The 16,264-nt window shown below is 44.1% G+C and overlaps 2 protein-coding genes across 3 annotated transcripts; both read right to left on the bottom strand.

Moving 5' to 3' along the window:
* Positions 1-3,213: 3,213 nt before the first annotated feature.
* Positions 3,214-7,602, bottom strand: RBM43 (RNA binding motif protein 43). 2 transcript variants are annotated; one of them, XM_015869214.3, is made up of 4 exons: positions 7,333-7,602; positions 6,105-6,303; positions 5,574-5,668; positions 3,214-5,492 (listed from the first exon to the last, which is right to left on the bottom strand). In XM_015869214.3, exons 2-4 carry the CDS (start codon positions 6,298-6,300, stop codon positions 4,755-4,757), a joined length of 1,029 nt encoding a protein of 342 aa, XP_015724700.2. In that variant the 5' UTR covers positions 6,301-6,303; positions 7,333-7,602; the 3' UTR covers positions 3,214-4,754. The 2 variants fall into 2 exon arrangements, with proteins under 2 accessions (XP_015724700.2, XP_015724698.2); XM_015869212.3 differs by having other exon boundaries at positions 7,086-7,383.
* Positions 7,603-8,130: 528 nt separating this feature from the next.
* On the bottom strand, positions 8,131-15,472 carry NMI (N-myc and STAT interactor). The gene is made up of 10 exons (XM_015869202.3): positions 15,427-15,472; positions 15,210-15,260; positions 13,946-14,020; positions 13,500-13,658; positions 12,546-12,653; positions 11,488-11,650; positions 10,914-11,020; positions 10,610-10,799; positions 9,792-9,898; positions 8,131-9,011 (listed from the first exon to the last, which is right to left on the bottom strand). Exons 2-10 carry the CDS (start codon positions 15,252-15,254, stop codon positions 8,823-8,825), a joined length of 1,143 nt encoding a protein of 380 aa, XP_015724688.2. The 5' UTR covers positions 15,255-15,260; positions 15,427-15,472; the 3' UTR covers positions 8,131-8,822.
* Between the last annotated feature and the right edge of the window lie 792 nt (positions 15,473-16,264).

The raw sequence follows: 16,264 nt of genomic DNA on the forward strand, positions 1-16,264 counted from the left end.
CAGTACCCCTTCACTCAGTTACTCTGAGATGTTTTTCTGAAGGTCATTAATGGGTGTCAGGAGATGAAGGAAAGCTGTGCAAGGCAAAGCAGAGAGAGACTTGTTTTCCAGCAGACGTCCTGCAAGGGAAAAACTAAGTACAACCAGACGGGTCCAGCAGCTCCAGGTTGTTGTGAAGTTTTGACTAAAGAGAGGGATGGAAAAGGTCTTTCTGTCAGCATCTGTGGCAGATTGAAGGGTCAAAACCCAAACGCCAATAAAATGAGATATTTTGAATGACGTTGGGCCACCCTCATAGATGTTTTCCTGCCTGTAGCCAAGCAGGCAGCAGTGACAGCTCGGAGAGAAGCCACATATCCTGTAAACACCCATCAGCCCCTCTGGCTGCGATGGACAGAGTCACCACGGAGATGTTGAGCAACAGAGAAGGAATTTTTTCAGGCTATCTTGGCCCTGCTCGGCAGCTGCTTTCCTCTCTTGCACAAGATGTTCAACAAAACAGAAACGTGTGTGTTTGCTTGTGGGAGCTTCCTGAGGGCCGGATCGGAGCCAAGCGAGAGCCTCAGCACCTCCGGATGCACAGAGTGCCGAGCTCATCTCCTCCTGTCCCGGTGGGAACGCATCCCCATCCACCCCACACTGACTCACCAACCACCCCAGCTCGCCCCTGGCTGATGGCCATCGCATGCTTTCATCACAAGTCTCATGCTTCTGGGTCTCCGGGGTGGCCAGATGGAGATGTGTGAGGCTGACAGTTGTCTTGAGGAATCAGTTATTTGCTAGGAACACCGCTGAATTTTCCTACCTATATATATGTATTTAATAAGATGGATGTCTCCCTAAAGCAGCTCTTCTTCCTTAAGAAAACATCTTTCTGGCATTGCAGCCTTTCAAGAAACATGACAGGTCTTTTGTAGTAGGTGTTGGTTTCTTTTTTTTTTTTTTTTGAACAAATGCATAGAGGAAGTTTCAATGCGATTCAAACACTGCCGAGGCAGATTGGATGACAACAATTATACCTGCAAGAAAGACCTTCCAACGTATGAGCCAACCCCCTTCCCACATGCTTTGCAGGCACCTTTTACACTGCATTATTAGATGCACAGGTACAATGGGGAGTAACAGAGGCTTTGTCCTCCCTGGGCCACATCAGAGCTTTGCACCAGCGATAGCAAAAGCACTCCAGTAAATCATTCCTCCTCCGCCCGCCTCCCCCACCCCCTCGGGCCAGCCATGAGATTGCTTTGCCACCAAATTGTATCATATTTTCCTGCTAAGGGACGTCAAATCTTCTCTCTAACACTCAGGTTTCCAGACAACAGAATAAGGTGGTGACCCAAATGACCACAGCGCAGTGCCGCCCTGCCAGGAACGGGGCTGGTTCTGCTGGTGGTCATGGCTGATTTTTATTGTATTTTATTGTATTTTATTTTATTGTTAGGGCTTTGTCTTAATGTCGGTGGGAACTGTGCCTTCAGACAAAATCAGGCGTTGTGTTTTTTTACTCTGCGAACTGTTCCATATCCCCATCTGGTTAAGGGCAGCAAGCGTCGGCACAGCAATAAGGACAAATATTTTGCTGAGGTCCCCGGAGTGAATTCTCTTTTCAAATTAAAAGTGCAAATCTGGTGCTGAGAGTACTGAGTCAGCACTGGTGGTTTAGATCTAGGAACTGCATCTAATGTGCTTTCCCAGATATTTTCTAATACACACAAATATTAAATGCCTTTTTCGAGTGGAGCTTGATAGTTATAAGTGCTTTGCTTCCCATAAAAGGTAGCTGTGAGAATAAGAGCTGGCAAGTCTCTTACCAGACCTAACACTGATCTGCTTTGCTGTATTTATGTGTCCACACTAAGGACAAAATCAGACTTCTTTTCTATTTTTTTGCTAAATATCTGTTGTTTTTCACAGCAACTGCATCATGATGGAAGGAAGAAATGCATGTTTCACTTATGAGGTTATCCTGCTGAAAGGCTGTTTATACCTTACAGCAAGCACAGGTCTATCCTGGTGGACCACAGCTGATGTGTTTTCCCGCTGATAAAGGCTCTCTGTGGGGTTATATCTAAAAGTGCATCTCAGGCAGTCACAGCACACACCACAGCCCCCTGCTTACCAGCACCAACCCTGTGTGGAACACTTGCTTTGAGCCCTGCTCTTGCTGGGCCACAAGGAACCATCAGTGATGAGAAAAGTGAGGTGTTCCCAGGCAGTGCTGCTGCAAAACCCACCTGAAATTGCAGCCCCAGAGATCCAGGAGCATAACAAGAGATGGTACATGCTGGTCCACAATGGACTCACATCCCAATTCACTGTTTAGTGTAAGCACAAAGTAACAGACACAAAGCTCTGTTTCTCTAAAGAAACGACATCCAGGTATTGAACCACAGGCAGCAGATGGGAGACGCCAGGAAACAGGGCAGTGCTGGTGGCAGGGCACTGAGTGCTCTGGAGGCAATGAGATGACGGACACATCAGTATGGAGAGGAGCTGTTAGAAGTGCTATAAAACAGCGATAAACCTAAAAGCCAGACAACAAGAAGTGAGCAGAACCTCTACCAGCGCTGCTGTCAAAGTTGACTCTATGGATGTAGTTCAGCCCGTTCCTGACCTGCCGGTGTTCTGACTGCAATCAGTGCTGCTGGTTTACGAGCCCTAAGCATTTCTGCAAGCACACAGGAAACTCTGGCTCTACAAACCAATAAAAAGAACACTGAGACCCTGCAGAAAGGAGAATGAAAGATCAATACAGATATTAGAAAAGAGCACTAATTTCATTACAGGTCTATCCTTCATGGAGAATTTTCTCCTTTACGAGGTTAAAAAAACCTCCCATCCTTGCTTAAGCTCTGTGGGGAGCACTGAAAAAGGCCGAGGTTTGGTCAATGAGGAGCAGGAGGGGCCCTATCAGACCTGGCTCTGGGTGCTCTGCCCTGCCCCCTTCCAGCCTCTGCATGAGCTACTGCTGCAGAGGAACCTGGTGTGGATATAAGCCTCTAAGCACTCCTCCCTCCCAGTTCAGCACATCACTTCAGCTCATCATCCTCCCACTTTGACAGTGTATTTTAAAACACAGCACTGGTGCTAGTTTAACGACTTTTATCTTTCATTGGCATAACTGCAGTGGGTAATCAGTCACGACAAGAAAATGCCTTAAGCACGATGAGCTTCCAACTCAAAGTCTAGGAGTTGCTTAAAGAACAAAAAGCATTTTGAAACTCATTTCTTTAATAGGATCATAAATTCAATTTCACAAGACTTTGCATGCAAAGGAACTAATGGTCTGTAAGTCATAGCAACGTATTTCTGAACATTCTGAAATCCCTAAACACACTTTCAACTTGGCTTTCTAATAAGGTCACGTTTGGACTCCTAATAGATCTCCATGGAAAAGGTTTAACTTTAACACACGCATTCTAAACTGTCACGTTGCTGTGGAGGGGCTCCATCCCTGATTTCAGTGAATGAGGCTGATATTTTACAGTGAGCACTCCCTTTTATCTGGTGAATGAGATGGAATTCTGTAGTGAGCGCTCAGTTTTAGCTCCAGGCACTTAACCTTAGAATGAAAGCAAAGGGCAGGGCAGACACAGGCAGGTAATTCTGAACAGTATACTTAAGGATGATTTTTAAAACTAATTGCATACCTTGGCTTATCAAAAACTGGAAACACGTACAGCTGCTAACAAAAGAGATATTTAGTGTTCTAAGGCATTCAATTTAGAAAGCAATTAACACTAAGGCTGTCCCATCCTTACAGGAGGTGGCAGAAATCCCCACAGTCTGAACCTCTGACACAGCCTGGAAAACACAACTGCAAAGTGTTATTAGGATGAAGGTGTTTCTGTTCTCAGTTATAACAACCAGTTATTGCATTAACTCATCGGTTTTGCACAGAAAAAAAGGTCTGCTCCTATCTGGTGTATCTAAACCATAAGATGAAAGATAAGAAAAACCACTCTATTCCCACATCGGGCCTAAGAACTGTATAAATAGAACCTGATATCAAAGTTTGCTAAGATTTTTACATCAAAATGATGGATGCACTTCCATGCCTAAATAGCTTGCTGTCCTGGGATGCTGCAGCTGCTGTTACTACTGGAAAGAAAACCTGCTATCGCTCCTATAAAGACAAACTCAGTTTCTTCTCTCAGGAACTTCTGGTGCCAGCTTGTAAGGCTTTTCTCAGGGCATGACAAGCCTACAGATTCAACAAGCTTTCCATCTTCTTAAGTACTAAAGTTTGACCTTTGTGCATCTCAACAAGAACTGCAGATAAAGGCAGCAGCAGCAGCAGGCCACCAGTCCTATATTCAGTGGTCATCTCCTCACACAAAGAAACACATGAATTTCTGTGCAGGATTTCATACCAGGTTGGTTCACCCAACTTTGCAGTCACCATTTCTTATGCTGATGAAAAACCTTCTTTTCACATCGTAAACTCCATGACAGCAAGATGGAGTGCAAGTGGCCGGAATGCAGCACATGAAAGGAAGAATGTGTCTCTATCTGGACACAAGAGGCAGCATTTCTTCTGTCTTGAAGCTCAACAGAGATACAGAGATCATTTGTCTCTTGGTCTGAACTTAATTTGGTACCTGGGGAGGAATGGGCTTTTCATCCTCATGTGCAGCATTCCCAGACCATGTGTAGGAGCAGTGAGGCAGATCTGAAGTGACACGGAGGTACAAGGGCTGCACCAGAACAGCTCATTAGAAAAGCAACGCGCAGGAAACACAAATGCTGTCTTTCTACCTGTTTTGAAACAGGCTCTGAATCTTTTTGTTCACTTCTTGTGTAAATTTGAAAACTGTAGAAGAACTTCCTATCACATCAATGTGAGTATCATAAGGGATGACCAAAACATCAGGGTAGCGGGATTTTACACTTTCACACACCGATCTGCATTTCTTCTTATCTCTGGTGCACCTCTCCAAGTCGATCCTTTCTTTACGTAAACTCTTAAGAAGTCTTACAGACTGATTTTCAATCTTCTCCTTGACTCTTAATACCTGTCCAGCATCACGCCTGCTTCTGCCTCTCTGAAGATGTAGGGTAGTTATATCACCGTCAGTGATGTTAGAAATCACAACATCGGTATTTGTAAGGAGCTCCTTGAAGAAGAAGTGCTTCATATAGAGATATATATCTGTGTCAAGAACAACCTCTTGCTTCTCCCCTTCCGCATCACGAACAAATTCATTCACCTCTCTGGTGAGTCTGCGCTTCTGCAGCCTCTTCTTTGGTCTCTGATGGGACTTACTTTCTTCCTTTTTGTCCTCTGAGAGGGATTTTGCTTTTAGTAAAAGGAAGTCTCTCAGCCATTTGATTGCTGGAAATGACCCTTCAACAGGAATATGCCCGTTGGGTTGCAAAGAACCAAATCTCAAAGCCGTGTTCTTCTTTTTAAGCTCTTGTATTAGATCCTCCAAAACAAATTTGTCTTTGAAAACAGACATATCGAGGACAGCTGTGACAGAGCTGAAGACCTAGAATTGAGAATTAGAGAAGTTAGGTGGAAGTTAACATAACTAAGGGAGCACACCTAGATGAACGAAGGATGAACTTACATTTTCACAGTAAGGGCTCACTTTCAGAGGATAGTACCTGGGCAGCCTCCTGTCTTCTAGTCGATGCTCGTTCTTCTGTAGAACACTCTCTGCAACTAAAGAGAAAGCCAGATTCGCTTGTTTGGCAGTAGGATAATGCGTTATTTCCATGCATACACACAGGTGATCCAATTCTCTTGCCTAATATGTTTGCATTAGTCGAAACGGTTCAGAGAGACAGAAGTGTGTCTGCTCAGAACATTAACCGTCAGAGATTTGTCCCCATAGGCCTGACTACAAAGATCAGTTTTATGTAGTGTATAAGTTCGTGTCTAGAAACAAACAAAAGTTTGCACACAGTCTCTTCAGAGTCATTACTGCACTGAACAGAAATGAAACCCTACAACTCTGACTGACTAAAAGAGAGATGTTGGTCTGCCAGACACATAAAACCCCAACAGCAGTAAGCAGTTTATCATCACTTGTTTCAGAGTAAACGTTCTAAGGCTAATTCTTGGGAGAACCTTTCCTATGGTATATTAGTGTGAATACCTCCTGGATCTTCGAAAGTTATATATGCAACTCCTTGTTCCGTTGTTGGGTACTTCACTTCTTCCACATCTCCACCGTTATTCTTTGCCTTTTGGAAATGAATCACCAGGATGTCACTCATGACATCATTGCTCAGAACACCATCTGGAACACCAGAGATGACGACGGTCCTTGCTGACTTTGCAGCCTGTCCCATGTCCTGTGCAGAGAGAAATGACATGCTGTAAACACAGCGACCTGCACAGAGCTTACCTAGACAACACCATGGCTGCTGGACCGGCTCCCTTTTGTTCACACATGTTCCTTTAGACAGATAACTAAGATTGATTTAATCAGATTCTGATTGCAATGAATGCCAGATTCCCTCAGGCACCTACACGTTACTGCGTGGTAAAAGAAGTGTCACTGGGTATTGTTAAAGCAGTAAAAACCAGAAGTAAATTGACCAGCTTCCCAAACGAAAGGCTGTGCTGGTACAATTGCTTGCTCTAACATTCAAGATGTGAAGGAAATGGAAAATGTGAAGTCATACTGTTCACCAAGGACTCTCTTTTCAGAGCATCAAGGTCAGCATTAGACAGTCCTTATTTGTTACATTCATGAGAGCTGGGACCGGGGGTTATGCTCTGACTCAGCTCTCTCCACTTACTCAGAGGACAACCTTGTTAAATAGGAAGCACATAATCCCGACCATCTGAGACCTGCAGCACATAGAATAACCACACACATGATTTTCATCAGAGCCAGACCTCCCATGGCTGCAAACACGAAACCCATCCTAAATAGGATTTGCATCTATGCCTTGTTAGGGAAAGGGATCTTTTCTTTCCATTCCTGCTACGCAAAAACAAGCAGCATTATGTCGGTGACATGCGCCATAAGCGATGGGACTCTGAGGAGGTTTTGCGATGGTTTTAGGGCTTGCAATGAAGGAAAGGATGGCCCCGGCCCCCCCAGCACCCCCCAGCGCCCCACACTTGCCATGGAGTCGTTGGCCGGGGGGGGTGGGGGCAGCCCCTGGAGCACGCAGCCCCTGGAGCACCGCCTGCGTCCGGGCTGCCGATGGAAACGAAAGCGGAAGGTGATGGCCGGGATGGGCACGGTGTGTGCGGGGGGACGCCGGGAGCGGCGCGGGGTGGGAGGGGACACGGACGGAGCGGCGTGTTCCGCGTGGCTGTAACTTGGAGACGCCGGGTTCAGCGCCGGAGGGGCGGAACGCTGCACGTACCTGGCAGCTCTGCTCAACTCTATTTCGAGCTCTTAAGCCCCGTGCCTGCTCGCTCCTCCCACTCAGGAAGAGCACGAAAGAACGATTCCGCTTTCCTTGCTGCTCGCCATTCACCAGTGAGGCAGGGTTGAAGTTGCAGGCAGGGTAAACCTCGCTTTTCCCCTCTTTCCTTCCCTATCCGACCGACGCCGTGGGGCTGTTGATGGGAAGCACAAACCAACCCGCACGGTCCGCCCGCTCCCTGCCGCTCGCGCAGCCGAGCGATGCTCCGTGTTGTTACACGCACCGAACGGCGAGCGGAGCTGCAGCCCCGCGGACAGAGCATAGAGCTGAACGGCATAGATAGAGCTGAACGGCGTAGAGCTGTACGGCATAGAGCTGTACGGCATAGCGCCTGAAGAACCTGTGTGTCTTATGTGTCCATAGGGATAGAATCCCAGAACGTCCTGGGTTGCAAAGGCCCACAGTGCTCATCCAGCTCCAACCCCCTGCTGTGTGCAGGGTCACCAACCAGCAGCCCAGGCTGCCCAGAGCCACATCCAGCCTGGCCTTGAATGCCTGCAGGGATGGGGCATCCACAGCCTCCTTGGGCAACCTGTGAACAGTGCGTCACCACCCTCTGTGTCAAAAGCATCCCACTAAGATGCAGCCTAAACCTGCCCTGTCTCAGTTTAAAACCATTCCCCCTTGTCCTATCACTGCCCACCCTCATAAATAGCCGTCCCCCCTCCTGTTTATTCACCCCCTTCAAATACTGGAAGGCCAAATAATGGATCACGGCAGAAAAAACACCCACTCTTGGAGCTTTTGCACTCCTGTTTTATTTCAAAGCTCTTTCAAAGTCAGAACTGGAAGCAAAAGGGGAAGTTTACATGCAGAAACAAACCATCTTCCCCTAAACCCTCTGTGCCTTTCTCCAAATGCCCCCCTTACACGTACTGGCAGCCTGGCCAGGCACATGCCACTAAATAAGTAAGTGCCTCAGGCCCTGTGTGCACCATCACGTTGCTACTCCAGCTCTGCTCCAAAGCAGCTCATTTTAAACAACCATCTGATTGAGTTATGTTGGAGCACACACCGATACAACCCCCAGAGCTGTGGATCTGTGCAGATGCTGGACACTGGGTTATGAATGACTTCTGTCACAAAAATGTAAGACAAAATAGGTTAAGGTGGGATAAACCCATATAAAATGGACAAGATACAAAATCTGTGACTTTGCAAGAAGTGATCTTAGATTAAGTTGTGTGTGCAGATGAAGGCTTTCCCTGTGACTTTCAGCAGCAGCACCTGGAACACCAAGCATTAAGTTTGAATGAATTTCTGTTCAAAGTTGATGCCATTAAACAAATCAGAAAGGCAGTTCCCCCTTTTTCACTTTCTAAACATTAAGGCACAGCTCTACAAGAACCAGTGGCACCGCTTATAACCTCGGATGAAGCAGAAGCTCAGAAGTTCTGAGAGAGCTCCACACTTTTCTGTATGGCATTCTAAGCATCCTCTTCAAAATAAACCCACGTAGCTCCTTTTGATACATATTTGATGCTCTCTGTTTCCCCACCACCGTTACTAGGCTTCTGAAAATGAATTTCAATCATATCCTGCACGCTTTCCTCATCGTCTTCAGTCTCTTGAATTCCTTTCAGTAGAATGGTCTTCGTAGAAATACCAGAAAAGAGCTGTTGAGGGAAGAAAGATAAACTTGTATTACACAGCAGCTGTTGCAGGTACGCCTAAAGGAACTGAGGTACTGGAAATAAACATCCACTGGGTTGATGTTTGATTACATCTGATGAGTCTGGACAATGCACTATGATCTACAACTGAAGATAAAAGGAGCTTGGAAGCCCATCACACACTGTGATGCTGTTATATCTCATAAATGCACGCATTCTAGTCAGTGCTTTAATTATAAGGAGCTGATTATACACACAGCACTGACTCGGTGACAACCTATTGATATAAAATCAAAGACAATTTCAGTGAGAATATCATGAGCAAGCAGACTAGCGCTACAGGGAAACAAGTTATTATTTGGGTCAAACGACCGTAAGAAGAAATGAATCAGCAACTGTTCCACTGTACAACAAGGCGCTCTGCTGAGATTATCAACACGGCCTCTCATTAGGGCTGAAGAGGCCAGTGCTTTGTGCCATGGAAACACACTGTTGTGCTACTGTTAACCTGCTTCACAAGCTGTTCTGTGTCTGCCTCTTGCCTGGCACAGATGTTATGGTATGTAATGATATCAACTGTCCCAACATAAGATACACACACCATTTTAAACTATTATTTTTTTTTTCACAGTACTAAATATAAGACAATCAGCACGTTGCAGAGTCACACTGGTACTCGGTTTGTGAAACTTACTATAGGAAACTTGGGCAGTCCTTGGAACTACAAGTTCTGCCCATTTCTTGTGCTTCCTATGGATCTGATCTGCATATGAAGTATTTTACCTGAAGCTTTTCCAAGTGTCCATCAGTCCTTGGGGACACAGAAAGCTTATGGCACCTTCCATTTACATAGAAAGGGTATTTAGTACATCTCGCAATGCTGGCCATTGCTGTAAGGGAGAATGAGAAAAAGAACAGTAAAATAACCTAAAATGCATTTTCATAGAATGATAGAATCACAAGGTTGGAAAGGACCTACAAGATCAATTTTGTACAACTATCAAAGAGCAGACTGACCTTTCTTACTTGGATCTAGAAATAAACCTATGATGGTGCATTTGCAGGTTCTTCATATGTAATTTGAAAAAAGTAAAAAATAAAAAGGCCAACCAACTTTATTTGGCCTTTCCAAAAACCAAAACCAGTAAATACCCACAAAAGCTTCTGAAATAAAACTAAAGCAGCTGCTGTAAATAGATGTGGTTCCGCTGGTCTCCGTAGAATTTCATGCACTTAAACCAGAATACCTACAGTTGGGCAATCCGAATGCTTCTCTCAGTTCATTGTTATGGAACGAGAGCTACAAATCAGACATGTTTTCCTAATTTTCATGAGCAATCCAAAGCAAAAAAAGGGTTTTCTGGCAAAGTTAAGAAAGAAGCAAAGTGGGCAAGCTGCATATCGTGTTTGATCAAAAAGGAATGTGATGAAGCACTGCTTTATTCACAAATGTGTGGGTGAACCTACATCTTTTCCTGATCAATTTAACTCTCCTTGGGGAAGAATTAGCTGTATTCACTGGTTAAGTTTACTCAGAACATAAGGGAATAAAGGGACAACGTGGCTTGTATATCCAGCTAACAAAACATTACATGCAATACCTCCAGGTCTAGTGAACGTAATCACAGCTGTTCTGGACCTCTTGTCATATCTTATATTTTCTACTACTCCTCCTCCGTATTCAGATTTGTAGAAATTCAGCTCTAATTTGTCTTTCATCCATTCATCAGGAATTGGCAGCTCAGGGATTTCCGAAACATTGATCTTCTTTCCAGAAATTGTGACGTGGAGCTAAAGAAATAATTGTTGTGCATTTTGTGATCGAGAACACCCACAAAACCAAACCTAAAGCTTCTTAAGTACTGCAAGTGTGTATCTTTGTCATTTCATAGTTCAGCTGATTACCTCAAATTTGACTCCCAGTCCAACTGTAAAAGGCACCACTTTCACATCTGCTGTAGTTCCATCCAGGTTCACAGTATGCTTACCCATTTTTGTCAGTCTTTGGGCAACTAAGGAAAAATCACAAGGTTACAGGTAAGAAAAGCCTTGTTTCATCACTGTAACTTGACAACCTGTCAGTCTCTCAAGCAAAATCTCCTTTTATGTTGTTAAAGGAGAAATAACTGACAGTTAGGCAACCATATCTAACTGCCCACAACTTCAGGCATATCTGCTGCTGTTCAATCTCACTAGCTATAGGCAACAGCTAAAACACCATACTGTCTGTAGAATAAAAGATACTGTCAAAGGATGCTCTCACTGTATGAAATATCAATACTGGACTTTTGGTATTTTATTTCAAAAACCCACAGATAAAAACACATCACTACCAGCAGTGGAGAATGCCCACTAAGGCTGTTAGATTTTAGCTGAAATAATGGATCAGATGTATCTGCAGTATACATGCATAATGGAGTCACCCATTATGGTAATGAAATACATCAGATGTTCATTTTATAATTCATATGCATCATACCTTCTTCATCTTCCAAAGTAAGCAGTGCTCGGTTTTGGTTCAGTTTGAATGGGATTCTTGTTGTTACAGAAAAAACGCAGTGGGTGTTCATATCCAGAATGTCACCCTCTGTGTCTTCCATGCGAGTGAACTCCACTTTCATTTCTGCCACCCTTTTTTTAATCTAGTATTTTAGAATCAAGATAGAGAACAAACTTCATGTAATTTAATTTACAACAGGAAGTTGTAAAGTAAGTATGAGAGTCATCGCTATAGTTTCTTTTTACTTACTTGCATTACTGTTCTACAGCAATGGTGAATCTGTTAATAAATTGCCTTGCATATTACTGTCGTAGTAAAATAGAAGTATTTTATAATGAGAGTAGGTAAGAGTACTCATGAAAACATTGGTTAGGAAAGCCTACTTTAATAGATACCAGGGAGTTTCAGATGCGTCTCTTTCCCCTTTTGAAACTGTTTCAAAATAAAAGGAAAATACTTTTTTCCTCCAAGACAAAACAGCCTGAGCAATAAAAGCATTTCTGTCACCTATCTTCAAAACTAGCATCTTAACTCAGAGCTTGTTCTCTTTCTGTTCTCACTACTGCCAAAGGACTCATTCTTTCTGCCATCCTCGCACCCAAGGAATACTAAATGTGAGCACTTGAAAATTAGCGATACTAAGTGCATTTTTTACTCCAATGTCTTCCACTTAATTTATTTTCTTCTTTTCTTCACTTTTCTCACTCATCAGTATCTCACACACTCATATTTGTTTCCATATCCTTAGTCTTTTTCACATTTTCTTGCCAAATAAAGTAAGAAAATAAAGCATCAAGCTGTACTTTATACTGAAATCAGTTGAGCTTTAAATGCTAAACCAGGCTGGATGTGGCTTTTAGCAGCCTGGTCTGATGTTTGGTGACCTTGCACATAGCAGAGGGTTGAAACTAGATGATCATTGCGGTCCTTTTCAACCCAGGTCATTCTATGACTGTAAACAGCTGACCTCAACAGTCTAGAATTGACCAAAAATGTGTCCTTCTAAAATAATAACTGTAAAATATTGCAAGCATTACCTTACCATCCTGCGAGAGCGCTGAGCAACATTCTGCAAGCTCTTCTTTGAGCTTCTCAATGTCTCTCTTCAGCTCAGAATTATCGTGGTCTAGCACACAAAGCTCTGTCTACAGCCCAAAAAGTATTAAATGCAAAATTAAACATACAGGAGATAGAAGTACATTTCAGCAAAATCTGTAGATATTAGAAAGTGTTTCAGCTTTCAAATATTACCACCAAGCATGAGGCATTTGTCCATAACTTTACCTATCTGCAAGGCAAATGCACTCACCAGGGAGCAGTTTCAATCAAAGCAAATTACAGTAAGGACTTTCAAACAGAGTGTTGGTTTTTCCAAGGATATACTGCATACAATAAGTCACCCAGCTTGCAATATGGAAGCATAACTTGCTCATCAGTGGCTCTCAGGCTAAACAAAATGACACAGAAACCAGCTCTTTTACAGCCTGTGGAAAACTCTTTTGCTGTACTGACGACTTCACAGCACTCTGAGGTAATGAACCAATTTGTTCCAGAAAGAAGAGCCATCTTCAGACCGCGTTTGGCCTTTGCCCAGCTTACTGTCACTTAAGAAATGCCAATCCCTTGGGTGCTGTAACCTCGTCTAGGAGGTGCTGGGATTTAATGAAGCAATGGAAACAACCCATTCAGTCCCATTCAATTCTATCTTCATCACACAAAGCTGAAATATATCAGTTAGAGGAGAATCTTGGAAGACTGGTTTTTATCTTCATTTTCCACATAAGATCAGTCTCAGTTTCTCATTCCTGTAAGACTTATTTCATCGCACCAGTTCTTCATCTGACATTGAAAACCCATGTTTAAAATATTAGTCCTACAGTCTGCAAACTGGTAAAACTATTTCAACTGGAATGGAAATATTACCTTCCCTAACCAATACTTCCCCCACAATTCCACCAATACTGACAGCCACGAGTAAGCCTTCTCCATACCTCATAGACAGCCTTAGACATGCCACTCTCTTTATTGAGTTTCTCTTGAGCATCCTTTAGCTCTGTCAGCTCATGCTGTATTTTCACACATTCTTCATTAGCAGTTGATATGCTATGTTGAAGGTCGGTTTTTGTTTTCTCAGCTTGTTCAAATCTTTCCTGGATGGTAAAAAGACTTTCAGATTTTCTATCTCCAGAAGAACAAACAAAACCTTAGGGAAACCCTTTACTTGTGCTTAGTTTTAATGCTTTGGATAAATATTTCTCTTAGACTTGCAAGTGTAGCCACCACTGAGGTTAACGTAGGCATATAGCATTAAAGAACAGAGAGCATGTTAGACAAACATCTATTATGATGGGAGGGGAGTGGATTTAGATGTAGAAGGACAGATTAATGCCCTTCCAGGTATCTTCCATCTAATTTCCACACACTTTGTAGAACTTGCCTTCCATTTCTCCAGTTCCTGTTTAAGACTTTCCATCTCTTCTGATGTGTCAGGAAGGTCAGCGGTTGTCACATGCTGTAGAGAAAAGACACACTGAGTTTTATTTCCCAGTTAGAGAATCATTGAAGTACTTCATAACCAAAGGTTCCTGTAAAACCTAGTACAAACTTAGTACAAAATGAACTACTTTCATGGCTGGACAGGACCAAAATCTAAGCAAATGGAAACTGGTCCATGCTCATTATTTTCTAACTATCCAGCTGGAAGCACTCACAGGTTGGTATGTTAATAAACCATAAAAGCAAGTGGCCTCTGTGTTCTTCTGCTGAGAACTGAGCCCCGGAGTCCCACCGAGGTTTATCTGTAGGCTTTCTCAGCAGCTCCTCTAAGAGGGTGTATAGAGCCTGAAGAGAAGAAAAAGACTACAAAATGGGATGTTTCCAAGCTCGGTTAGATAAGGAATGGTAACATCAGGTGAGAGAAAGGCAACAGAAGAACTTCAGACTGCGAGCATGGCAGGGCAGAAGTTCACAAGCACAGGGAAGTGACAACTGGATAAAGCTCAAGAAGAGAGAAAATCTCTGTTCTGTTTTGTTTCTATGACTGCAATATTCTGCAAGGGGGAAAAAAAAAAAGAGAGAAAAAAAATCCAAAGAGACCTCGTGAAGCAATCCCTCCCTTTTACTTCAGATTACATAAAACTTGAATGTGAACCATGAAACTCAGGCTTGGAAAAGGCCTGTCAGATTATCTGGTTAATTCTCTTGATAATTCTGGGTTTTTCCTAAAAACAATAACATATAAAATATTTTTCCTCAACTACTTTGTCCAGTTTCAAAGTCCTGTTAAGCAACAGGGAAACCCCCATCTGTGTATCACTGAAAACCAGCAAATATTCCTTCACTCGTGGGAGTGAATGCAGGAAAGAACGATGCACGTGCTGCAGCTGGAGCCTGATAAGAAAGGATGCCTGTTTGGTATGGAAAATGCACTAAGGCAGCAATATTCAACCTGAAGGGAAAAAAAACAACAGGAAAACACAAGAAATCCAGGATGGGACTCTGCTACGGAGACAGAAGGCAGGCAGGAAAGGAAGCACAGGGCCAGGCCCTGCTGCAGTGCAAGGTGCAGAGCTGGTGCAACGTCACCTGGAAGTGAAGGTGTGATTAAAGGAGGTGGATGAGGAATGCCCCGAGTACTGAAGCACTCCAAGCACAAATCTGCACTCCGAGAAACCGAATACAGAGCATCAGGAGCTACTCACCAAACCATTATCTCCCGAAGAATACGGTGGGTTTGTTGAATCCATTGCAACCTGAGGGGAAAAAAATGACAAAGTTATGCCTTATAGCTCTAAATGTGGCAAACAGCTCTGAATGAAATACCATATGATGAGCCAACATCGTCTAAAAGAAAGGAATTAGATGTAACAATGATATATATAGGGAGCTTCATGAGCCCCCCGGCCCACACAGCGCTACCTGCGGATCTCCCGTCGGGATGGCTCTCCCTCCCCCCTTCCCTCCCACAGCCGCCGGTTTCTGCTTTCGCTTTCCCTACGGCTGGAGGAGGAGCCGGAGGTTCCCCAGCTGCTGCGGGCTGTGGTGTCACCGCTCCCCTTCCTCGAAATCACGTGAAGGAAGGAAGGTGGTTCCTCCATCCTCCTCCTCCTCCTCCTCCTCCATCTGCGCGGCGCTGAGCTGCCGGGGCAGGAGACGGAGGGGAGCTGGTGGGCACTCTTGGCTGGGAGCTCATGGCTCAGCCTGTGGGTTTTCCTTTGTGTCTTCAGGCTGGTTTTGCTGGATTTGGTCATTCTAAACCACTCTGGAAACAACTTTGTGTAATAAACAACAGGTTACTGGGAAGTGGTTAAAGGCATCAGCGGTTGGTGACAATCAATTGCTGATAGAAGTGCTGCACTGTAATAAACAACTGCTGGAAAACACAAATCTCTGAAAACTGAGAGGTGGGCGATGGCCATGAGCCGCTCCTTGGGGCTGAGGCTGTCCGCCATCTTGGGACTGCCCGCCATCTTGGGGACCGCCCGCCATCTTGGGTCCAAAGTCCATTGGGGTGGCTGCCCTCTCTTATCAATCAGATAAGCACAGTTGCTTTATGAACCTTTCACTATATAAATGTTCCATGAGCACAGAAGTGCTCAGTGACTGATGCATTTGGAACGGGGCAACAAAGATGGATAGTCTATAACCAAGCCAACTACGTGGGGTGGGTTGGACTTTTCCAGCCTTAACTGTTCTGTGATTCTAACTGTACTTGCACAGCACTGGGTAGAGGAGAGCTTCAGCACACATGGAAATC

Source organism: Coturnix japonica, chromosome 7 (genome assembly GCF_054131305.1).
Source record: "Coturnix japonica strain WE chromosome 7, WE-NBRP24, whole genome shotgun sequence".
Lineage (NCBI taxonomy): Eukaryota > Metazoa > Chordata > Aves > Galliformes > Phasianidae > Coturnix > Coturnix japonica.

What these genes read in the sequence shown, in the direction of transcription:
- RBM43 (XM_015869212.3), bottom strand. An exon ending in AACTTTCGAAGATCCAGGAG is followed by an intron (nt 5,669 to 6,104) that starts GTATTCACACTA and finishes CTTTCTCTTTAG; the next exon opens with TTGCAGAGAGTGTTCTACAG. An exon ending in TGAGCCCTTACTGTGAAAAT is followed by an intron (nt 5,493 to 5,573) that starts GTAAGTTCATCC and finishes TCTCAATTCTAG; the next exon opens with GTCTTCAGCTCTGTCACAGC.
- NMI (XM_015869202.3), bottom strand. Translation starts at nt 15,254, where the DNA reads ATGGATTCAACAAACCCACCGTATTCTTCGGGAGATAATGGTTTG. An exon ending in AGGAACTGGAGAAATGGAAG is followed by an intron (nt 13,659 to 13,945) that starts GCAAGTTCTACA and finishes TTTACCATCCAG; the next exon opens with GAAAGATTTGAACAAGCTGA. An exon ending in CGCTCTCGCAGGATGGTAAG is followed by an intron (nt 11,651 to 12,545) that starts GTAATGCTTGCA and finishes CTAAAATACTAG; the next exon opens with ATTAAAAAAAGGGTGGCAGA.